General features: G+C 39.6%; 2 protein-coding genes across 3 annotated transcripts; both read left to right on the forward strand.

Annotated features, from left to right (window-relative positions):
- The first annotated feature begins 47 nt into the window (after positions 1 to 47).
- On the forward strand, positions 48 to 15,718 carry ercc8 (excision repair cross-complementation group 8). Its single transcript, XM_040155153.1, has 12 exons — positions 48 to 445; positions 2,304 to 2,399; positions 3,958 to 4,059; positions 4,649 to 4,772; positions 5,885 to 5,966; positions 7,054 to 7,122; positions 7,224 to 7,290; positions 7,926 to 8,029; positions 8,888 to 9,012; positions 11,317 to 11,514; positions 13,931 to 14,026; positions 14,838 to 15,718. The coding sequence occupies exons 1-12, from the start codon at positions 369 to 371 to the stop codon at positions 14,901 to 14,903; spliced, it is 1,206 nt and encodes a 401-aa protein (XP_040011087.1). The 5' UTR covers positions 48 to 368; the 3' UTR covers positions 14,904 to 15,718.
- Positions 15,719 to 16,064: 346 nt separating this feature from the next.
- Positions 16,065 to 22,177, forward strand: elovl7a (ELOVL fatty acid elongase 7a). Of its 2 annotated transcripts, XM_040156076.1 has the most exons (8): positions 16,065 to 16,192; positions 18,774 to 18,863; positions 19,052 to 19,242; positions 19,660 to 19,740; positions 19,852 to 19,908; positions 20,088 to 20,193; positions 20,302 to 20,438; positions 21,633 to 22,177. In XM_040156076.1, exons 2-8 carry the CDS (start codon positions 18,800 to 18,802, stop codon positions 21,879 to 21,881), a joined length of 885 nt encoding a protein of 294 aa, XP_040012010.1. In that variant the 5' UTR covers positions 16,065 to 16,192; positions 18,774 to 18,799; the 3' UTR covers positions 21,882 to 22,177. The 2 variants fall into 2 exon arrangements, with proteins under 2 accessions (XP_040012010.1, XP_040012011.1); XM_040156077.1 differs by lacking the exons at positions 16,065 to 16,192; positions 18,774 to 18,863; positions 19,052 to 19,242; ... (2 more) ...; positions 20,088 to 20,193; positions 20,302 to 20,438 and adding exons at positions 20,694 to 20,792; positions 20,903 to 20,959; positions 21,139 to 21,244; positions 21,353 to 21,489.
- The last annotated feature ends 2,212 nt before the right edge of the window (positions 22,178 to 24,389 follow it).

Here is a 24,389-nt window from a genome sequence, read left to right on the forward strand (position 1 = left end):
GGAAAAGGGAATAATAAACTGCTTTCTGATTGGACGCTGTACTTTACCAGCCAATCACGGCATTTGTCATAGAATAGATATTACGCTTCCAACATGGCTGTTCATTGTAGGAAAGCTGCCGCAAAGCTAGTCGAAATTAATGTAAAATAAACAGTAAATAATAAAAATAGTATCGTAATAAGATTTAAATTGCGTATTTAGTTATCACGGAGCTCTGGTTACAATAAAATGCCTCGTTGGACGTTTAATTTTGGATTAAAAGCCCACTTCATTGTATGTAACATGCTAGCCTGTGAGCTAGGTTAGCCAGCGGTGGTATAACTAATTCTGCTCTAAAATTGGAATCGGTTTCTCTTCAAATTGAAGCAATGTTGGGGTTTCTGACAGCAAGGCAGGCTGGACTGGATGACCCTCTGCGACTGCAACGTTCAGAGTCAACGAGAAGGTGAGAGATAATACAGGTATCTCAGGTAAAGAAAGGATCATTTCAATTGGCCTTAGAGGTTCATGCTGCGTTACGTGCTGGGAGTGCTTGTAACGAAAGGTTTACTTGGTTAAAATTTCCTCCTATTATGATAAATTAGGAAAGTTTTTCATGACGACCGAAAAATACACGCAAACCTTTTATCTTAGGTGGTACGGTTGATTGACTCATTTAAGACTACCTGTTTTATATGAAAGTTATGTATGTTAACTACATATAAATATTATGCTGTATAATTATAGTTACATTGTTACAGTACACACATGTCCCCAAACTCTTGTACATACAGCGTTGTGCAAAGGTTTAAGGCACTAAAAGTAAAATGGGGCTGCGTTCAAAAATGATGCCCTGGATTGTTTTCACTTATAAATTACCTTCACACAAAGTGCAGCAAACAGAAAAAAATAAATCATTATTTAGTGTGACCACCCTTTGCCTTTAAAACAGCAACAGTTCTCTTGTGCACAGTTTTTCAAGGCCCTTGGCGGGTAGATTGTTCCAAGCATCTTGGAGCACATGCCGCAGTTCTTCTGTGGATTCAGGCTCTTTTTCTTTTTCGCTGAAAGTAGTTCTGTAACTCTGGCTGTATGTTTGGGATCGTAGTCATGCTGCAGAATGAATTCGGTACCTGATGGTATTGCGTGATGGTTATGAAGATAAACATCTAAAATGCCTAAAACTTTTACACAGTACTGTAAATGGCCTTCTGATAACCTTGTAATGCACATTGTTATGATATACACCATTCTGTCCATGTATTATATCTGGTTGCTTATTTAGTTTGAGGAGTAGCCACAAACACAAAGTTGTTCAACACATCTTTAGATTTCAGAAACTTTGACTGGCCAATGTTTGCCTTTAACTTAACAACTTACAATTGTGATTAGATAACTACTGTGTCCCATCAACTATTTTTTGCTACAACATTCCAGTTTCCCCACAGGTATTTTTGTAATATTATTTAAGGGGGAGTAAGCAATTCTGGAAAAGGAATAGCAAAACAAATACACCCCTCTCTTCAGTGTTCCTCCAGAAGCTCCACCCCCCAAATTCATGGACATGGATGGCCAGGGCAACGACACTAACAACTGAGCTAGCTGACCAAAAGAGAAATATGGCAGAATGTAGTGTCTTTTACGGCGTGAAAGCAGATACTTTTTCTCATAGCTGACGCAAAACAAACATTATATTATGTAATGTCATCAAACAACCAACATGCACACAAACACAGCGTCCAAAACACAATGGAGTAAAAACTAACGAGAGTAGGTTGTTTAGATTAGTTAGTGTGATACTCACAACTCTCCTCCCCTGTTAATGTGGCTCTTCGCCTTTTCCTGGTCACAGCCCTTCTCTTTCAGTTGTTGTTCATCTGACCTTCTCCTCTTTGGCTATTTCTTGGCCTTCTCTCCTTCTTGACTATGCAATAATGGTGTCGATTTCAGCATGTTAACACAAGCCACCTTCTCTCGCTTCCACTACCCCTTCTATCCCATTTCCCCGCTTCTTCTTTCCATTTTTCTGTGCATGAGCAAGAACGCCCCCTGTTGCTGATTGGCTGGAATAGTGTTGTGTGTCTTGGTCCGAGCCACTTTTTTGTTTCCCATTTAACAGAGCCAGGGCTGTTTAGGAACACCAGATTTTTTTCAGCGCACACACAGAAGGGACAGCTAGCGGGTTGTGAGGAGATATTCGCTGAATTTGACAAAAAGAATATTGGGTTAGAATTGCTGACTATACCTTTTAATATTGAAAATCTGTGTGAATCAGTTAAGATGTACAGCGTTGCAGATTTCTTCCTCTTTCTATATCTCCGAAGGGTCCTCAGTCTGAAGTTGAATCCTGACAGAGATGTGGAGCGAATCCATGGAAATGGCATCAACACCATTGACATTGAAGCAATTGAGAGCAGATAGTAAGTCATGATTTACTACAGTTCTATAAATTACTACTAGGGCTGTAGTCTCGGGGTCGACTGGTCGATTGGTTGTCGATGTGTCGATGACCAAATTTTCATTGGTCGGACAGTCGCCTGTTACTTTCATAAGAAGAAAAGTGTTACATCAATAGCCTTCCAGGATTAAGCCATTATTTACTGTGGTGGCGGGAGGAACAGACTACCTGTGAAAACTTTGAACTCGCCCAACCTAATGGAGCTAGGTCAAATTTATTTAATGTGTGTGAACGTTTACTCGGAGTCGGCTCCAAACTAATCGATGTCAAAGAAGTCATTGATGTGGCTTAAAACAGAGTGTCAACTTTGCAAACAGCAGTTTGCATATCACAGCTCAATAACCAACATGGCATATCATCTAAAACGGTAGGCTAACTTGTCTGCATTAGGATGCTCGATTAACTTTTGTGTTTAACAATTGAGGCTTGGAGTGTGTATTCCTCAATAGCTCTTGTGCTGGGATCACCAGTTGATTATAGTTCTATTTTCGGAAATCATATGAATATGGGCAGGTGCATGCTGGTCGGGTCTGAGTCTGTTGTTATCATTTCAGTATAAATAATTAGGCTGAAAGGATTTGATATGCTGCAAAATACAATCTCTTTATATTTATTAATAATTCTTTTAGGCTAATAAGGCTACTCGGTAGATTGCACACAGTGCACTGTGGCCAATTTAGTTAATCTAGAGATAATGTGCAGATTTTTTTTCCCTGCACTAATTGATTGATTAAAGAGAAGGTACGATTTCAGTTGATCAAGATTTTCTTTGGTTGATTACAGACCTAATTACTACATTACTATTCCCTATGGAAAAATGATACATTTAAATGTAACATTTCACTGAATGGGTCACATGCAAAAATGCAAGGCAACTGATACAGTAAATTTATCCTGCACCTCGGAATCGTTCAAAATCCTATGGTATTCAAAACATTGTTATACATGAGTTTTCACACATAGAGCAAAGTCATGTTCTTTCTGTCTGTGTTCTTCTGCAAAGATGTTTTTCACTTTTTTTCAATATCTGACCCAGAACAGTAAACAATAGTAGGAATCAGACCAAATGTTCTGTGATTATGGTTCTTGACAGCTTTAATAATCTGTTACTACGCATTTTTATAGGGTTACTCTCTGCACCGTTGAGGTTTGATACCCAGCCCTTGTCTGGGTACATTACTGTATATTGGTTAAATACTGTAGAAGCTGGTTTCTTTATGATTTGGGTCAGCTCACCAAAATCACAAAAAAGATATTTTCTCAGTTACCTGTAATGGTATCCATCCATGCCGCCAAGACCAGTGCAGTTGTCAGATTCTGTTCAGTGGTCAATTGGCATTGCGGTTGTAAAAGTATGAGGAATTACATTTAAAAAAAACTCAACAGCAAAATCTTTTTCTAGAAACAATGTTCTAGTCACATGGGCTAGTTCACGGTTTTCAGACCGCAGAGAAAAAGTACAAAAAGCTGTGTAGGACAAAGTAATGCTACATGTTAAGTTCACCTTTTCTGTTGTTTAGCATGTTGTCTGGAGGTGCAGATGGAGTGATCGTTATCTATGACCTGGAGAACTACAGTGGGAAACCACAGTACACCTGCAAGGCTGTCTGCACAGTAGGCAGGTGAATGTTACTCCATTTACTCATTTTGTCCACTAGAGGGTAGCATTCTATTGAGATCTCACAGTACCATGTTCTTCTCAGGCATGACTTTTTGGTATATAAGGTATACCATAACATACAAGTGAAGTGGAATCATTTAATCATTTTTTCTCTCTCCATTAGTGACACATTTCTGGTTTTTTATTGACGTTATGGACAAAAAATACAGTATTAAATCTGTGGCCATAAATCTAATTCATATCAAATATTTTGAAATGTGACCTCAGTCTGAACAGTCATCAGATTTTATTTGCTGTTGCTCCATGAAACACTTATGATGACAGCATGCGGCAATGTGGCTGAACAGGGCTACAGGAGAATGTAGCATAATGGTTCGCAGTGTGAATGTAGCCTTACAGTCCACACAAGGCACATTAATTTGTTCATTAACACTTCACAATACTTTTAATGTGCTGCTACGGCATAGTAGTTTTGTGTTTTGAATAAAACACAGGGAAGCAGAAAATAATTTATGCGAGAATCTGTTTCTCTGAGGATGTGTATTACTCTGGTGACGGTTTATGACTTCTTTTTTTTTTTTTTTTTTTAGGTCTAGCCGGTATGTCCACAAGTTCAGTGTTGAGACAGTTCAGTGGTATCCTTATGACACAGGCATGTTTGTCTCCAGTTCCTTTGATAAGACCATGAAGGTCTGGGATACTGAGACACTGAAGGTAAGGCATGTCATCCACATACCAAGTTTATTCCATGGTAAACAGGATGTACACTGAGTTCCTATTAGGTACACGAGTACAATTAGTTTTCCCGTGTACAATATGTAAAGTTGGGTTGGGGAAAATTTGATGTTCTTTGAAATATAATGCAGTCCAGTATAAACTCAGTCACCGTAGAGCTAAATCAACATCTCTCTGACACAGTGTCAACAAATACTCAATGTTATAATACAAACTTCACAAAGATAGAATTTATTGCACATCTATTGGATTTTATTGCATTAAATTATATTAACTCAGTGCATAATGGAGGTATTGTTGTTAGGTTTCTTATACCTGCCCTGCCCTTTCTCTCTTTTTGCTCTTTTCACTATCTCTTCCCCTCTCTTTCTTATTTTCTGCTTCATGCTCTCTACCTTTCTGTGCCACATAGTCCCATATGGCAAGCTCCGAGCTGTTCTAGAGTTACAATGGCATTATGATTACTGCAAAGGGTCAGGCAAGGGACAGAAAAGAACCCACCGACCTTTCATTTGTTTTACTCTGTGATTCTGTCTCTCCATCTCTCACACACACACGCACAAACACACATTTACTAAATTATTTATTGTGGTTGTGTATTTGCACGTCAGTGTTTGATGTGTTTTGGTGTGCACATAGTGTATGTGTATTTGTGGTATTTTTATGCAAACAGAGCCTCCTCTGTGTGTGTGTGCCCATTGGCTGAGTCCACGTCGGTGCTGGCACACATTGACAGATGAGGCACAGAGAGGCTCTATATATTGCTGAAGAATTAGCATTGTAACTGCCACTGCTGCTTGAGTAAGCTGGCTTCTGAGCTCTGAGCTACTGTGCCCTCCCTCTCTACTTGCTTTTATTTTTATCTAATTAATTCTGCGAACTCTATCCCTCAACTGCAGAGAATTTATACCAAAGTTAAACTTTAGGACCATTGCTATATTTAAGGTCATGGTTGTATATTTTATCAAAAAATTAAGATTTTCATTCGTACACAAATGAACATACAAGTACAGTAACTGAATTTCTACCGGAGCTTACTGACTTAGTGTTGGTCCATTTCCCTTTCCTATTGATGCTTTGTGATTTTTCAGCCTGCTGAAGTCTTTGAGTTTGAGGGCAATGTCTACAGTCACCACCTGTCCCCCATCGCCAGGAAGCACAGTCTCATTGCAGGTGCGTTTGTGTAAATGCATCCAAAGTTTTTTCTTATATCAGTGATGCATGTTCATGCATGGATGGAGTACCTGCTGGCATTTCTGTTAATTTGTGTGAAAATGCATTGAACTCAAGACAAAAATTACATTAGTTACCCTGTCTGTCATCGGTTTGTTTCTCCAACCCGTGTACTAAGTGCTTCCCAAGACCTCACCACAGACACTGCCCCTACCTGGAATCCCAGGTTTTACCCCAAGTTATAAAGTGACGTGTACTTGGAGGGGACCGAAGTGGGCTAGAACCTGGTTAGACATGGATTCAGGTTCAGAGACAGATTTTTGTGGCGAAACATCGTAGGAATCTAGTTGCTACCTCATCATGTCACCAAGCAGGACCAGCAGGTTACTGATGACTGCTGAGTATGTGCTCATAAATGTGCACAAAGGTTCTCCCTGTCACATACACACTCTATCTCTTTGACACGCCTATTTCTAAGCTGGAGACAATCAGTGTCTATCTGTTTTGGTTTTTTTTTTGTTTCCTTTTTTTCTTGAATGTGTCCTTCCCTCTCAGAGTAGTTACAGAGGCTTGTCAAACAGGTGTGCACACGTCCATGGAGTCGTCTACTTTTTCAAGTAAGACGCTTTCAAGGGAAGCTGTTCCTAAAAAGCAACAGTAGCTCATTAATTCTGGATAATTTAAGCCATTTAGATTTTACCAACGATCTAATCATCTTCTTTGTCCTGTTAAATTTCACCAAATACATTGCCCTCCCCCATTTTTACATGCCGGATGTGTTGGCTCATGGTTTTCAAAAGTTAGTATCAGTGAGTTTTCATATTTACCACACCTTATCTGTGAGAACCTGGGACACCAGTTTTCACCCGTTTGAACCACCGCTCCCTTAAACATGTTGAGCAGATTGCACTCGCACATTTATCACAATCTGCAAAATTGACAGTATTGATAAGTAGGAATGTAATATTGAAATTGTATGCTTAAATGGAATATTCAACTTTTAAGTTGTCCTTGTGTTTCCCTTTTTTCCGATGTTTTAAATAATGGCAGTCTCCTCCCTTAACTGTCTTTGTCTTTATGTTTTCAGTGGGCACCAAAAACCCCAAAATTCAGCTCTGTGACCTGAAGTCTGGTTCACGGATTCATGTTCTTCAGGGTTCGTGGACTAAACCACACTTACTTTACTGCTGTTTTTCGCACACACACACACACACACACACAGGTAAGTGATAAACAATCGCTTATTTCCCTATCCAGGTCATAGAGCAGAGGTCCTGTCCGTGCGGTGGTCGCCCAGATACGAGCACATCTTGGCCACTGCCAGGTAAGCACTCTTAACTGCCAATCTTTCTGTGGAGTTTCAGCCTCTGATCACCTCGTTTGCCCTCAGAGCCACATCAAAGACTAGTGCCAGGTACAGGACAATCCCCACCATGTTGTGTCCCAGCAGTTTTTGTCATCTCACTTCTTGGCCATCTGGCCACGTTGCAACCCTGAGTCAAGGATAATGGCACCACATCGCTAGCAGATATGCACTGTGGCACTCCAGTAGCCCTGTCGGTATAGCATATGGTAAATACAGTCCCCACCTGTTTTATGCTACATTAGACCTGCTAATTAACCCATTGGGATCACTGTGCTGCTGTCCCCATGGACTGTAAGTGATTTTGAAAACAACTGGCACAGAGAGACACACAGAAAAGTGTTTGATATTCTATTATGGAGCAGCATGTCAATTCCCAACAGAAACCTGACCTTTAAAAGCAAACACTGGTTTACGCACAGTGGTGTATATAAGCTCATCTGTTTGAGCATATAGTATATTGTACCTATAATTCCCTATATTGCACCTCTTAGTGGAATAATCAGTGTCTTATTTTGGGTAGTTTATAGGACCATATCTTCATTAATTAATGAGGAGAGAGTAAAACAAACAATTCCCCAATTTCTCCTTCTAAGTGCAGACAGCAAGGTGAAAGTATGGGATGTCCGTCGGGCTTCTGGTAGTCTCTTTACGCTGGACCAGCACAATGGAGACAAGTCGAAAGCCTCCTCTGAGGCAGGTACTGTTACCTCTTCGCTTTCCTGTATCTTACACCATCATTTCCTCATTTAACCAGAGTGTGCAGGACTTCTGGAAGATATTTCAGTCGTTGTTCAGAAAAGCAGAAGACATGCATTCAGGCATTGAAGGGCATCAGGGCAGAAATGAATGTCAGACAGACCCACGGGGTGTAATTGGCGGGGTTATAATTTGTGGTTTAGCTAGTATGCTCATGTGTTGCATCATCCTGTTGTACATTTTCTCCTTCCTAAACCATATCAATCTACCACTCACTGTCATCTTGCAGTGCTGCTGCACAGACATACTATATGCATATGATAGGAGCTGAGGCGCATACAACCCCCAGGATGCCTAGAAGTACAAACTGAAGGGGGGGGGGGCACACACATTGATCCAGAGGCAAAGAATTAACCTTCCTGGTAACTAGTGCTTCTAATGATGCATTTAAAAACTGGTGGTTGTAGAAATGATGTCAGTTTTAAAACAACATTTTGCTCTTCTCGGCTGTGATGTCCAATAACTTTCAGGTTATTCAGTTTAACACAGAACTGAGTTTGTCACTCTGGAGGAGAGGTCAACATTCTGCACAAACAGTGTCTGTTGTTCCTGCCTGAGGTCCTGTTTGTGTTCAAGCCAAGGGGGGCTGTGCCTAGAGGAAACCAGTTTATCTCAGGCTATGCTCTGTCATAATAGGAGACAAGGGGTTTTAACAACAAACACACCAAGAGTATGTAATTGATGGATAGGTATGAGTTGTTCTTAGGTAGAAAAAATATACACTGTAGAACCTTTGGCATGATGTAGGAGAAAATGGATGACAAATGCATGTTATCATGTCTTCCCTCTCTCTAACCAGTAAACACAGCCCATAATGGCAGAGTGAATGGCCTGTGCTTCACCGGTGATGGCCTCTACCTCCTCACAACTGGAACTGATGACCGTATGAGACTATGGAACAGTGCCACTGGAGAGAACACACTGGTAAGGTGTATGTGTGAGGGCTTTGTAGTCATAGCCTAACCGAATAAAGACTTCGAATAATGTAAATGCAGCAGTTACAGACCCATTTCATTTGCCTTTCACTAACGATTCCTGAAAGAAGTTCGAAGGACAATTGAATAAATACCCAAAACACTCCACACAATACCCTCCAGTCTAGTTTTAGAACCTGTAGAAATGGTTTTTGGTGGGGTCACAAGAACTATTTTCTGGAAATGGCTACCTACCAGGTGTAAAACTGTAAAACCCAAGCAATGAGATCTATTAAGGCTAAAAAGCTTAATAGATTGGCCAAGCAGGGTGTCGATTGTCAGTGATTCCTGCACTATGAGCAAGGGTTCACTTCATTTACTTTTAATGTAAAAAATTGATTAGTGTAGGTTTAATATATTGAATTGAGGACATCAATCTATGAATTTCTTACAAGGTGTTAGAGGAAATGGGAAATTATTGTTGGCAGTTGTGAAAAGTCTCAGTCGTCTCTATCCAAAAAGCCAGGAAGAAGCAAGGACCATTGGTGTAAACATAGACTATTACACTTTCATTAGTAGTACATTAGGTAACCATGATGCCCTCGCCTTTGGGCTACCAATAAACTATACATTCTCAGCAGCTAATACAGAATCCTGCTGCCCAAGTTCTAACTAGGACAAGAAAAACCAACCACACCACACCTGTTCTTAAATCTTTACACAGCGCTCCAGTGAATGCTAGACCTGATTTTTACCATTTCTTTTCATCCACCATTCCCAGGTCATTTTGAAGTTTAAATGAGCCTGTCTCCAGTATTGTAATGAAAGTAAAAGCCAGATTGAAATTTTTATAAAATACTGTTAAAATAATAATACTTTAAAAAAAATAATACTTCGTCAATTATTCTACTAAAACAGATTAAAAATTTGATACAAACATTGAGTACTAAGGGTACCTTGGTACTCTGCTTCATTTTTTAATGGTCCTTGAACAAAAATTGCTGTTCATAATTCTAGAAAATAACTTTTCTAAACTATTTAATGTCGTCGAAAAACTAGTGGATTTGATAGAATTAGTCAAGCAGGTAGATTAAATGAATTCAGTGTTTTTTTTCCTAAAAATTACCCTGTCATGAATGAGGAAGTTGTGGTATCAGTATGTAAACAGGTGAAACAGGAATTAAAGTAACAGTGTAACAATTGGCAAATGCTAATCAATAATCAGCTGCTGTTGATCTAGTCTTGTTTACATCACAGCTTTTACAGGCTCTTCAGGACAGACTATTCGACTATTTTAGTTCCAGCAATGATAATAGAAGAAATCAGTGCAGAGAGAGAAAAATAGTATGAACGTGTGTTTTGCCCAGACTGAGCCAACAGGATGCCAGTTAAGAAACTTAAGTTTACAGCCTTGGGTCCGTACAAAAAAATGTAAGCCTATTCACAAACCCACAGCACAGAAACATCACCTTACCCTAAAGCATGGGGAAGCTATGCTATTGCCCTGGGCTCTCACAAGGTCTCCTTTTCTAATTTCCTGCTCCGTTGCCTCATGCTGCGGTTGCCATGGTGGGCATTTTTCCATCTTCAGGCGTAAGACAACTAGTGAGGGTAGATGACCTTCTCTCCTGGGCAAAGATCAGACTTGGTTTATAGATGATGTGGTGAGAGTTTCTGGTGCACATTAGGGGTATGTAAAAGGAATGCATTACACAATTCAAACCTGTTTCACTGACATGAATTAAGCCCAGTAGTTATACACCATCAAGGTTATGTAATTTGCTTAATTGTTCTTGTGTGACTTGATTTTAGGGTCTCTGCAAGTCTTAGAAAAAGTCTTACAGTGTTTGAAATGAATAAATCTTTATTCAAAGCCTTAAGTATTGTTGAACTCATTCAAAAATGGTGTTTCGTGTCCTCAGTTCAGTTTTAAAAGCTGTTCTTCTGGTGAAAAGTTAAACCTTAAACATTAATTAAGACTGTCTAGTAGGTCTACTCTTGCTTTCATTTTCTAAGTAGCATTAAAAAAAAGTCTTATAAGTCCTTCACTTAAAGGCACTTTGGACTTTTAGCAACGCCATTTTTTTAGTAATTGTTTTTCTATTGTTAACTAAATGGCCCAAAATATTGTAGTCAGAAAGGGAGACAGTATATTGTTTGTTTTATATCATCCCTATAACTTAGTATTAAATGAAAAAGCTTCATATTCATCCAGGAAACCATCACACATTGTTTAGTGTAATAAGCAGTTTATATTTGGACTTATATACATACATTATCTGAACCTTGTATTTCTCCACTTTTTGACCCTCAGGTGAATTATGGGAAGGTCTGCAACGAAAGTCGTAAAAGGCTACAGTTCACGGTGTCACGTGGCTGCAGCCCGGAGTTTGTGTTTGTGCCATGCGGTAGCTCTATCGCAGTGTATGCCCTCCACACTGGAGAGTTGGTCACTATGCTCAGGGGTCACTACAACAATGTCGACTGCTGCGAATTTCACCCAGACTTCCAGGTGAGACACACAGAAGGCCCAGGTGGTGACTATTCTCTGCATCTGGCCAGTATACCCATCTATCTGCAGCCCTGCCTTTGTTTGTATTTCCACCTATCTATTGCTGTTTGTTCTGCCAGTCAGGTCTGGTTTGTCTCCTGTATGCTTGGAGAATTCAGGTTAGTTCCTTTGTCCGCCGTCTGTTTAGTTTATCTCTTTAACTGCTCTGGTGTTGTCAGTGCAATAGGAGCTATTAGAAATTTGCAATCACCATGGCAGTCTCCAATGAGCTACTTCCCCGCGGACAGATAACGCTGTAAAGTCGACATTTCCTGAGCTTTACTGAGCTGCTATAAATGCAAATACGGGTGTCCCCATTGTGAGACACAAATTAGTACTCTCTGCCTCGATGCCGACTGTGACTCTGTTACTTTTTGGAAGACACATGGTGAAGGTTAAACTGCACGAACGTAATACCATCACAGAGTCAATTATAGGTATAACTTTAGTTTCACCATTATCTGTCACATAATGTAGAGTACTCTACCTGTGCTTGTTGCCATTTGAGGACTGCAGGATGGGACTGTCAGGAAACCAGGGGGGACAGGGATGTGACATTGGTTCTTTACTTTTAATTTCATGCCAAGTTAAAATTGTCAGCGAGTAGAATGCTTGTTTTTCAGTTATCTTGCAAAAAAAAACCCCAAAACAATTTAATTCATTTATGTCATTTACAGTAACGGTGTGTTTCTTTTTACTAAGGTTGTTGTAGTTTAATATTAGTGCGGGTTTTTTTTCGTTTTTTTGTTTGTTTTTTTTATAGCCAAAAAGCAATAAAACAAATGTACAAGCATGCAGGCAACAAGAGGTTCAGCCTTATGAGATTTAAGTATCACCGCTGCAAACTGTGATGAAATAAAAAGTTACAACATATAAATAATAGAATAATGTAATGCCGGGCACGCTTTTGTAGAATGTGTATCCAAGTGACGGATGCTGGGTGTCAAAATAACAAAATGTTTATGAGGTGAAGGAGTATTTGGCGTTAACTTTGGCAAAACAGACGAGATCAAATTCCAGTTTCCTCACCGGTTAAGAACAGATTGTTTAATTATGTAGTTAAGGCAGATATGCACTATTTTCCTACCCATATTTCATTATTCAAATATCAATATATGGATTTTTATAAGATAATTACTAATGTTTTTTTATTAAAGAGAGACCGTATTAGTTTTAATCTGTTGCTAATTCTACAATGAACACACAAACATGCCAATTCCACAACTAGCCCAAATATTGACATAAAAGTAATATCTGACTAAACCAATATTTCTTTTTCATTCAAGCTGTTGGTTCAAATCAGTAGCCTTCCATTATATCGGCAAATCGCTGGCATGTTTATCATATTCTTCTTACAGTATAAGAAAAACTGACAATATAAAGGTAATAAAATATGCTTGTTCAGTTATGTATTTCTACTAAAGTGTCCTTTAATTATAACTAATATGTTAGTTATCTGTCTTCACTTTCTTTCAAAGGAGCTATTTGTAAGTTTTTGCTATAGCTACATAGCCAACATTAGCATTAACAGCTGTTTACTCACCAGCCTAGAGCAAACATTGAGAGTTCAGAATCAAACTTCATTCCTTTACTCACCAAGAGCTGTCTCCAGCGGTGAAAAGCAACATTAGCTCTTGTTTTGCTTCTATTTCTATCACTTCTTTTCTTCTACTGAAGTTAGCATGCTAACCAGCTAATCCCCGGACCAGTCGGCCTGTCTGGTCACTTTCCGATATCGAATCACTGTCTTCAGTCTGCTCAGAGGGCACATCATAACCTGGCAAGTGAAAATCACCACCACCTGCTCCCGACAGGAAACCACGTTCGGCAACAGAGAAAACTTACAAATAGCACCCCTAAGTGTCAGTAATAATCTTGTGCGCTGAGAAACGCCTCAATTATTAGATATCTTTGGTTACACATAATCATCAAAAATGTAAAGGATGTCCAGCCCACACCCTCATTATTTCAGCATCCGGTGTCATAGACGGGTTTTGTACAGTATGTGTAAAGGACATAAGAATGCAGTGCAGCAGCTCTTCACTCTGGAGAGGTACAGGAACGGATACCTAGTCCTGAAAATGGGTTTTACCTCTTGTTTAAGCCTCTTGTCTGATGTGATGACTGATCAGTCCCATGGCACTGACTATGTCTCCCATGAGTTCGCTTGCATTGCGTGGACATTTTCGAGCTAAGTAATTATTTTACTCTTGTTAGCTGCTTGTTACCGCTGATTTTCCTCTGGTGCCGATGTCACCGTTTGGAAGTGTTTTAAGAACAAGGTTATGCTGCGACAGCAGATCTTTTTCATTTCCTGTAACAGTGTGTAAAACCAAAGTGTCAGAACGGAGGTGTCCTTGTTCTTCTTTATGTGTAGGAGCTGTATAGTGGAGGCAAAGACTGTAACATCCTGGCGTGGGTGCCTGTCCTTCGTGCCTCAGATGTGGAAGAGGAGTCAAACTGTACAAATAAGGTACAAGCCGAAACACCAGGAAGATAGATGAAACAGACTTAATTCAAGTGTTTTATGCCCGTATTTTCTATTCCAAGGCCCACAGTATAAATTAACTTAAATGACACTTAATCAATGTCTTCTAAACTTTAATTTTGTCATTTTGTCTTGGTGGCAGAAATTATATCGTACAACAGCTATGCATCATCCAAGGAATTTCAGTTATGACACCTCAGCGTTACCCAGAATCTAGTGATTCACATACAAACACAGGAACACTCTGTCACATCTACTCAGCTCTGTAATGCCATTTCTACATTCTAGTAATGCTTATTAAATTACAAATGGCTCCCTATTGCCTGTCTTTTTCCAGTTTAACAGTTTTTTTTTGTTTTTTTTTTTTAATCAGATGAACTCAGCAATAGTTGTCATCAGTCATGCATAAATCATTGTTGTTTGGCAAACTCGACACCTATGTGTGGTTGCCTGGTAAATTTCCTTCCTACAGTGTATACCCATATAAGGTTGTGATTTGTGTTTTTAATAAAGTATATCTAGACACGTTCATATTCCACCTACTACTATACAGGGTTGAACATGGTTCAGATCTTATCAGATGTTAAAATCCCATCTCGAAATGAAATCACCGGTTGCATGTAGAGGAAATGATACCGTTCGCTGCCCGTTTCATGAAGGAATTGAATTCGAACTGAATTTGGTTACCTTTGTGTTTTTTCTTTTTTTCTTTTTTTTTTTTAATGTAATGGATCTATTGAAGAAGAATATCTTTATTCAGACTTGATATTGAGCTGAATGCCTTGATTCCTTGCAGGGTGCTGCCGGCCAGTCCTCAGTGAACCCTGCCTTTCAGGACACATGGAGCAGTGATGAAGATTAATGCTGATGTTCTGTGTGTGTGGGGAAAGTGGACACTCAGTTGTCTGAGCACGCAAATGAACAGACATCTTTCACAATTAACTTGTCAAAAAAATGACAGGTCCAGGGACACCTGTGAAGATAATTATATTTCTCCTGTTTCATCATTGCAGACAAAGGCTAAGGCCTGAAAATGAAAGTGATTTGTGTAAATAATTGCCCAACTTTATAAGTATGCACAGTGTTATGAATATTTTTCTTTTTTGTACATTTTTATTGTTTTTATTCGAATGTAAAGCCAACATGGTCCTTGGTCATACTCATGGGGGATAGCCACCGTTTTTTGTGCAAATTATAATATGAGACGAGCAGAATGCATCTTTTAATGCAACTTCACACCCCTCACACACGTGTTATGATGCCGACACTACATTAGGTTCATACATACTGTAACATCCAATGAAGTTTTATGGTTAAATGGACATTATAGGGGTCATGGAGAGAGATTTTTAAGCTTTTTAAACAGGTGTGGGGCCACTCTTTTAGTCTGTGTGTTTCTGCAGCTGAGTTGAGAAGGGTTCTGCCCATAATCCTCACATGGGGGAAACCAGGCATTCAAAAACACAGACTGTCTTGTTGTCACTCCCGGGAAAATTTGCATTTGTTTACAAGTTCTGCTGTCAGCCCTTGCTGAAAGTACCAGCAGAGAATGATACTGAAACCTCGGTCTCTGTGCTTATAGTGTACCACTCAGTTAAGTCTTCCCAGGTCACCTGAAGTGTCTTGAATTGTACAGCTTTTTGGAAATTTGTCTGTCTTCTGTCTTGTAATAAAAGCGCTGGGAATGCTACTTTGTTTCTTTCACCTGTGTTGTGTAATCTTACCTCCGGTTTTAGGGAGGTTATGGAAAGTAACAGCACTAATTGAAAGGCTATCTATTCCCTTTTTTTTTTTTTTTTTTGTACTGAAACCAAGTATTGATTACGTCATAAGAGGATATACTGAATTGTTAGAAAATCGTCACATAGTTTTCGATGAGGCACCGCTCAGGAATCTCTACACCTTAACCTCGATGGACCACAATTTGGCCAATCTGCGAGGGGGGGGGCGTGGCCAGACATGTCTTCCCCCCCCCCCCCCTTCCGGGGAGGAATAAAGAGCGAACAGAGCCGCGACACTCGGCGATTGTTCAGAGCTGGCGACGCACCTGCGGGAGGGTCCAGGTGAGAGGGGAATTGGGACACAAGGCAAGTGGACGGACCAAAAGGGGTTTTTCCCAGAGCGTCGGTAGAAGCAGCAACAGCACCACAGGTCAGCACTGTAACTTTGTTCTGTTTAACGAATCCTAGTCAACGGCAAAACGGACAAAAGTAAGAGAATCGGGAGAGAGAAGACCCGAGGACGGCGGTGCGTCGACGCAAAAGCGTGCCGGGGACTACTGGTGCGTTTCCCGTCATTCAGAGATGGATGGTGGCCGGTGGACTTATTCTGCGTTAGTTGCATCACCTGTTCCTCATCAGCTCGGCCACTTGTTGAGGATTACAGTGATACTTGGGTGTAAAATCGGATATTGTCTAAAAATCCATTCCTGGTTTTTGAAGCTATAAATTGTTCGCTAACTCGCCGAATATTATGTAAAAAGGTGCTTTTTTTTACGTACCCTCCTAACCTTAAAGGTATTACCTTTTCTAATTTAGTATGTTAATGTGAGGAGATGGAGTTGGTCATAAGTGTAATTTAAGAAATGGTTTCTTTAACACTTGCCAGTTTGTCTGGATGAGAGAGTGTCACCCATTTTTATTTTTGGATCAGATAACATAAATGGCTCAGTTCGGGTTTTTTTTTTTAGTTTTTTTTTTAAATAAACCGTTTTATCTGCAACACCACGGTGAGTCCGCCTCGGCTGTTTAAATGGCTTTTGAATGGTACCGGGTTGGGACAGTTTGCAGGGCCGCATTTCAGTCCAAGCGGACTCGATCTTAAACACAAACTGTGGGAGTTGACACCGCAGACGTTCCGAGGTGCAATTGAGAACAATTGAGGAGGTGTGTGCCGCGGGATCAGCCGCGTTTATCTCAGGGTCCCCGACTAGAGCGTTAACTGGCGTGTCACGACTTGCCATGTCCTCGTTAAGTGTAGAGACTCCAGGCAGCCATGCGTTTGTTTTTGTTTTTTTTTTTCTTCTTCACAGTTCACCCGGCAACTTTCCCTGTTCGAGTTCCTGTTGCGTTCAGGCCGACACACCTTGAAAACCTGTCATGTAGGGTTATGTCCTGTGCACACCTAGCAGTGTGTGTGTGTGTGTGTGTGTGTGTGTGTGTGTGTGTGTTGTGTTCGTTTGAGTTTACTCGCAGCTCCACACACAAATGGCACAGCAGCAACAAGAACCGATATATTTTGTTTGACTTGTGGTTTGTCAAAGTGACATGTTTTAAGGCGTGGCGTTCCTCTTGGCATATTTCCCATACTACGGGCACGTTTTTTATAAACCAGTCAAGCCAGTCATCGTGAACTTGTACCCATCACTGAACCCAACATTGACCCCTTTAACTCTGCCAGAGACTCGCCCAACTCCCAAACATCTTTAAAGAGATGCTGCACCCAATTGAACGGCTCGATTAGATTGTGTTGTGACTGGGGCTGCAACGAGCAATCTGCGCTTTTATTTTTTACTTGTTTATTTAATAATTTATTTTCAATTAGTTGTGTGTAAAACATTCCCAGAGCTCAAGGTGACGTCGTGTACGAATTGAAAAAGCGACATTTTTTCTTACATGGACAAAGGATCGATTATCCAAATAGTTGCTGATGATTCTTTTAATCAACTCAGTCTGGCAGCATTACATGGTGTGAATTATTTGTAAACAACTACATCCATTGGAGCTGTTTAAAGGCTATTTTGCATGGCTTTTTTTTTTTTTTTTCTTTTTTTTAATTTACAACATGGTTGCCAGTGAATGATGTCTGTCCATTCCAGTGTTCTTCTTTAACTTATGAAAAGCATTTCCAATTTGAAAAAGCCAAGGTTTAACTATGTATGGCTGTATTATTGTGAAAGATGCCTAGCCAAGAGTAAAGGTGACGTGGTTCAGTCATGGCACAGAAGGCCTTAAATACACATTGTGGACATGTGTACACGTTTCAGGAATGGATTCTAGTCACACTGTTTTATTAGATAACTGAGCTACTTATTGTACTCCCTGTACACTCTTGGCTTTGTCTTCCTCAGATGTTTAGAGGGGCAGCAAAGAATGGCTGAGTGGACTTTTTTTTTTCTTTTTCCTTCTCCTTCATTCAGTCCCCTCTGAGCTATTCTAGTGCGCTGTTTTTTTTTTTTTTTTTTTAATAAAGTATATCTAGACACGTTCATATTCCACCTACTACTAGACGGGGTTGAACATGGTTCAGATCTTAACAGATGTTAAAATCCCATCTCGAAATGAAATGGCCGGTTGCATGTGGAGGAAATGATAACGTTCGCTGCCCATTTCAATGAATGAATTTGAATTCAAATTGAATTTGGTTACACTTGTGTTCTTTTTTGTTTTTTGTTTGTTTTTTCTTTTACAACTTATGCACCAGTTGTCTGGGGAGAGACTTACTTCCTGATTGGCCTTCATGATGAAAGTTGAGGAACCAGTAATCATTAACACCCTTATAGTTCCGCAATGTGAACCTTCACATCTTGATTTTTTTTTTTTTTTTCTCTTTTTCTTGAATCCAGTGTATTCCCCACTTTATGTATTTTAGCAGTTTTTGAATATTTATGAACATTTCAGTAAACAAATACTGACTGATTCCGTGCTTCTTATCCAAATGCCGGGGAACTCGTGTGATTCAAACTGAGTTCCTAAACTTTGCCTTTACTCATTTTTTTTTTTTTTTTTTTTAGGTGAACTGCAAGGATCTTATCTGAAAATGGAATTTGATAATATAAAGTCCTCAGCCGCACTCATTTATGATGAGTTCATCCAAAATGCAGGTGAGTCTATGACCATTCAAACACACTAAGCATTCAAGGTGGCTTTATTGCATGCTTGTACTTAAAACCCGCCACTATCATCACTTTTCTATTTCTTTGTTTTGCTTTTAACATGATACACCGCCTCACTTTTCTTTGTATCTGAACACTGTTGATCTCACAAACCCGCCAACATGCTTCCGTTGCAGACTCGCGGACGGGGAACTGGTTCCTTATGTCGTCTCCGCTCCCCCAAACGATCATCATTGCAGCGTACATTTACTTTGTCACATCGCTGGGGCCTCGGATAATGGAGAACCGCAAAGCCTTTGACCTCAAAGGAGTTCTCATTGTCTACAACTTCAGTGTGGTTGCGCTCTCTCTCTACATGTGCTACGAGGTGAGTCGCCATGTTTTCTCTTGCATCTTTAAGTGCAGAGTTGACATGAAATGCGGCTTGTTTCGCTTTATTTATTCATTTATTAATTGTTTTAAAGTAGTGCATACCACAACCTCACAGTTGGAACATCAGGTTTTTATGCACTGTTGAGCTCATTGTTAAAAACAGACATGACACATGCCACTAGACAGTCTTGTGAAATACTCGGTTCATGGACGGGCTTGTTGATCTGAGGTTGAACCAAGAAGCCGAAGAACTCGCTTTTTTTTTTTTTTTGACTTGGACATTGTGTGCTGTAAGACTCAAGATTGTGAGAAACTGACAAATAATTAAAATGTTGACTGCAATTTTAACTGTTTTATTTCTTTCTTTCTTTCTTTCTTTCTTTCTTTCTTTCTTTCTTTCTTTCTTTCTCAGTTTGTGATGTCAGGATGGGGCACAGGATACTCTTTTCACTGTGACCTGGTTGACTACTCTGATTCCCCACAGGCCATGAGGGTAAGGCACTCCTTTTACAAATTGTGCTGTATAGAATGAAAGCTGAATTTCAGACCAAACATACTGTTTTTTTTTCGGAACCAGTACTGAAATATTCCTTGTCGCCTCTAGATGGCAGCAACGTGCTGGCTTTACTACTTCTCAAAGTTCATTGAGATGCTGGACACAGTAAGTGGCAAATATTTGGCAGATATCATGAATACATTTCCATTTGTACTGTTACACTAGATGAGTTGTTGCATTTCGTTACACTGAATCTATCGTTTGTCAAATCATAGCAATTATTTTTAAAGTCTGAGCAATGCCCCTGTGCTTTTTGACAACCTTTTGTATATCCCCCCCCCCAGATCTTCTTTGTCCTGAGGAAGAAGAACAGCCAGGTGACGTTTCTTCATGTATACCACCACTCCATCATGCCCTTCACCTGGTGGTTTGGCGTTCGTTTTGCTCCAGGTAGAACTCTCTTCCTCCCTAAAATTTACGAGCAAGATTTTCCAGGACAGTACATGGATTTCTTTGACATTTTTTCTGATCTCATTCCAAATACGCTCGCTATTTCAGGTGGTCTAGGGACATTCCACGCCCTGCTTAACTGCGTCGTCCATGTTATCATGTACTCGTACTACGGCATGACTGCCATGGGCCCCAGCTACCAGAAGTACCTGTGGTGGAAGAAATACCTCACTACCATTCAGCTGGTATGTTAAGTGGTCTGACACATGACTGCCCATGTTTTTAGAATTTTTTTTTTCTTTTTTTCTTTTTTTCTTTTTTTCTTTCTTTCTTTTTTCTTTCTTTCTTTCTTTCTTTTTTTCTTTTTTTCTTTTTTTCTTTCTTTCTTTCTTTCTTTTCTTTCTTTCTTTTTTTCTTTTTTTCTTTTTTTCTTTCTTTCTTTTTTCTTTCTTTTCTTTTCTTTCTTTCTTTTCTTTTCTTTCTTTCTTTCTTTCTTTCTTTCTTTCTTTCTTTCTCAGTTTGTGATGTCAGGATGGGGCACAGGATACTCTTTTCACTGTGACCTGGTTGACTACTCTGATTCCCCACAGGCCATGAGGGTAAGGCACTCCTTTTACAAATTGTGCTGTATAGAATGAAAGCTGAATTTCAGACCAAACATACTGTTTTTTTTCGGAACCAGTACTGAAATGTTCCTTGTCGCCTCTAGATGGCAGCAACGTGCTGGCTTTACTACTTCTCAAAGTTCATTGAGATGCTGGACACAGTAAGTGGCAAATATTTGGCAGATATCATGAATACATTTCCATTTGTACTGTTACACTAGATGAGTTGTTGCATTTCGTTACACTGAATCTATCGTTTGTCAAATCATAGCAATTATTTTTAAAGTCTGAGCAATGCCCCTGTGCTTTTTGACAACCTTTTGTATATCCCCCCCCCCAGATCTTCTTTGTCCTGAGGAAGAAGAACAGCCAGGTGACGTTTCTTCATGTATACCACCACTCCATCATGCCCTTCACCTGGTGGTTTGGCGTTCGTTTTGCTCCAGGTAGAACTCTCTTCCTCCCTAAAATTTACGAGCAAGATTTTCCAGGACAGTACATGGATTTCTTTGACATTTTTTCTGATCTCATTCCAAATACGCTCGCTATTTCAGGTGGTCTAGGGACATTCCACGCCCTGCTTAACTGCGTCGTCCATGTTATCATGTACTCGTACTACGGCATGACTGCCATGGGCCCCAGCTACCAGAAGTACCTGTGGTGGAAGAAATACCTCACTACCATTCAGCTGGTATGTTAAGTGGTCTGACACATGACTGCCCATGTTTTTAGAATTTTTTTTTTTCTTTTGTATATCTGTTTTTCAAAGTGTATTTTAAAGATCTGTGATGAATCCTGGCAACAGAAGTCAACCCATCTTTGTTGCTCCCCCAGATCCAGTTTGTTATGGTGACCAGCCACATCTCCCAGTATTTCTTCATGAAGGACTGTCCCTACCAGTTCCCCATCTTTGTCTACATCATCGGCCTGTATGGCCTGATTTTCCTGTTCCTCTTCCTCAACTTCTGGTACCACGCCTACACCAAGGGCAAGAGGCTGCCTAAAGTGCTGCAGGCTCAGACATGGGCACACCACACCAACGGAGTTATGAATGGAAACGCCAGTCATGAGAAAGATGAGTGACGCACGACTTGGCTGGTCAGGGGGTTTTGGGGTTGACCTCATTTACGTAAGCAAACCACTTTGGTAGTTGAGATTCAAGCCCAAGTTGTTTAGTGTCTGTTTTGTGTGGGTTTTTTTTTTTTTTTTTTTTTTTTTTTTAAAAGGCTTTTCTACTTGCGATCGCAAAAGACAATCTTTAAATTATGACCAAAGCTATATTTAAGACATAAGCTGAGGGGTTTAATTTTATTGTTTACACTGAAGGGTAAAGCCTGAAGTTTAAAAAAAAAAAAAACAACCCCCCCCCAAAAAAAAAAGTTTGAGGAAATCAACTCCACTATTCAAACCAATTATAGGGCTTCACCTATGGAAAGACTGCAGGACTCTCATCTGTACAGTCATAACGGGCCTACTTGAAGCTTCTGATGCTGAGATTTTTTTTAAAAATATACTTGTGTGACTTGATCTCACTTCTCAGAAGACTTTTTTTTTAGGAAATCCATTGAATTTTTTTTTGTTTTTTTTTTTGTTTTAAGTTGTGCACTGAAAAGTTGAGGGTTGTTTATTTCACTATGCCTAAAATGATGACGTCGACATTTTTAAAACAGTGTTTAGGCTACAAATGTCTAGTTGTTCAGGTGGTTGTTGGTTGGTTACATGCATGCGGAACATGGTGTTCTTGGTTTGATCACACATGCATGCCCACCTCTATGGCTTGAGTCACAGCTGCTGCTGATGGTATAGACATCCAGTGAATAGAGCCATCTTTACACAGTGGCATCAATTTATTCTCCTGACCTAATAATTCTCCTATGAAGCGATGGTGTGACAGATGCCACAGAGGAGCAGAGCTTTAGATACATTTTTACTGCTTTGTTACTCAGGCATATTGCTAAATAACAATGTATGACTGGACTGCAGTTTGCACAATTACATGGATTCACTACTTAGCCAAACAGTCAGTAAACAAGAGCAGCCTTGCTTGCCTGCGCTTGGGTATTTCTTCTTCGTTGAAGCTCTGTGGCTAACGAGGTCTTCAGATGGCTGAAGTCATGCGGTGCCTTTGGACTGAGGTCTGTGGAGTAGTTTTATGATGATCTTAAACTGAAAAGTGAATGTAACACTACTACTTTTGTGACCTAGGACACAGGATCGACCTTAGTGTGGAAAGAGTTTCACCTTTTATTCAGGTGCAAGCCCATGTTAACATTTAAGATTTACAGCTATATAATGTCTAAAAATGTGTGTGGGAGGGTTTCAGGTCCTTTTTCAGATCCCTTTATAACACCATAGTTAATACTGTAAGAAATATGTGACAAATGTTGTTTATATTGTATTTTATATGTATTTATATAAAAATAAATGATCAATGTGATTTGAATTTTTTTTTCTGTGAAATTAATAATCATTTGTAAAAGGTTGAGCAACAAGTGATGTAAGAGAGGTAATAACAAGTGAGGTCTGTAGAATATCAAAGAAACCAGATTTTAAAATGCAACTTCATAGCTGAGCTTCACACATGACCTCAAGTTCTAAGGACTTTTTCAGCTGAGAGCTGCTTAGTCTTAAGTGATAATCAACTTTAGACTGATTAAGCTACATTTGATGTTTAAACGTGGAAGATCAGCCTAATGGAGTATTGTTTTTAACAGATGCTTAGTAGTTGCTTGAGGTTTTTATTCTTGCAGGGTGCAACAGCTTCACTAGGGCTGCATTGCTGCTGAATAGGAAGACAAGACTTTGACAGTATGATGAAATACTTTCTCAGACACTGAAAATCTACTAAAATAACACGCAGGTGATCCAAATGCAGCATCTTAGAAAGCGTTATGTGATTACACGGATAAACTGTAGGAAAATAGAACAACCCAAGCAGGTTGAAATTCTAATCTCAGCAGAGCCTTGAGGCAATAACTAAGTCATGATTTTCTACACTGTAATATTTGATAAGAATCAATAGGGAACATGACTGCAGGAAGCACCTTAACTCCTTTCACTGATGATGCTTAGGCCTGACTGTAATGAGCTATTTTCAACAGTGTGAGGTGCTGTTAAACTGGGACGAGAAGGTTCGCTGCTGGGTTTTCAGTGCGTTATAAGGTGGATCACCACACAATAAATCAAATTAAATTCACATTCATGAAAATAGCATGGCACCCCTCCCATAAGTCATCTGGTGCGTTGAGCGTTGTCCATTTTAATCTCACAACATTGACTTCCTTCCATGTGGCTCTCTGTATCTGCAGGATAATGAGCTGTGAATTGCCTTTTGCTGCTGTTGGGTGAAAAGCTTGATTCTCTAAAATGTTAGTTATTCCATAACAGATGAATAGATTTTTATCCTGCCAAACATACATTATTCAATTTACATTAAGAGATTTTGAGAGGATTTTCATCACAGTAACTGAATTATCTCAATGTGTAGAGAAGTTCAACATTTAATTTTTATTTTAAATTAAATCATTGGAAACTAATTGAAATGAAAATCCTGCATGTTCAGAGAAGATTTGTTTCCCAGCAAGACAATGA

This window comes from Xiphias gladius, chromosome 19 (assembly GCF_016859285.1).
Source record: "Xiphias gladius isolate SHS-SW01 ecotype Sanya breed wild chromosome 19, ASM1685928v1, whole genome shotgun sequence".
NCBI lineage: Eukaryota > Metazoa > Chordata > Actinopteri > Istiophoriformes > Xiphiidae > Xiphias > Xiphias gladius.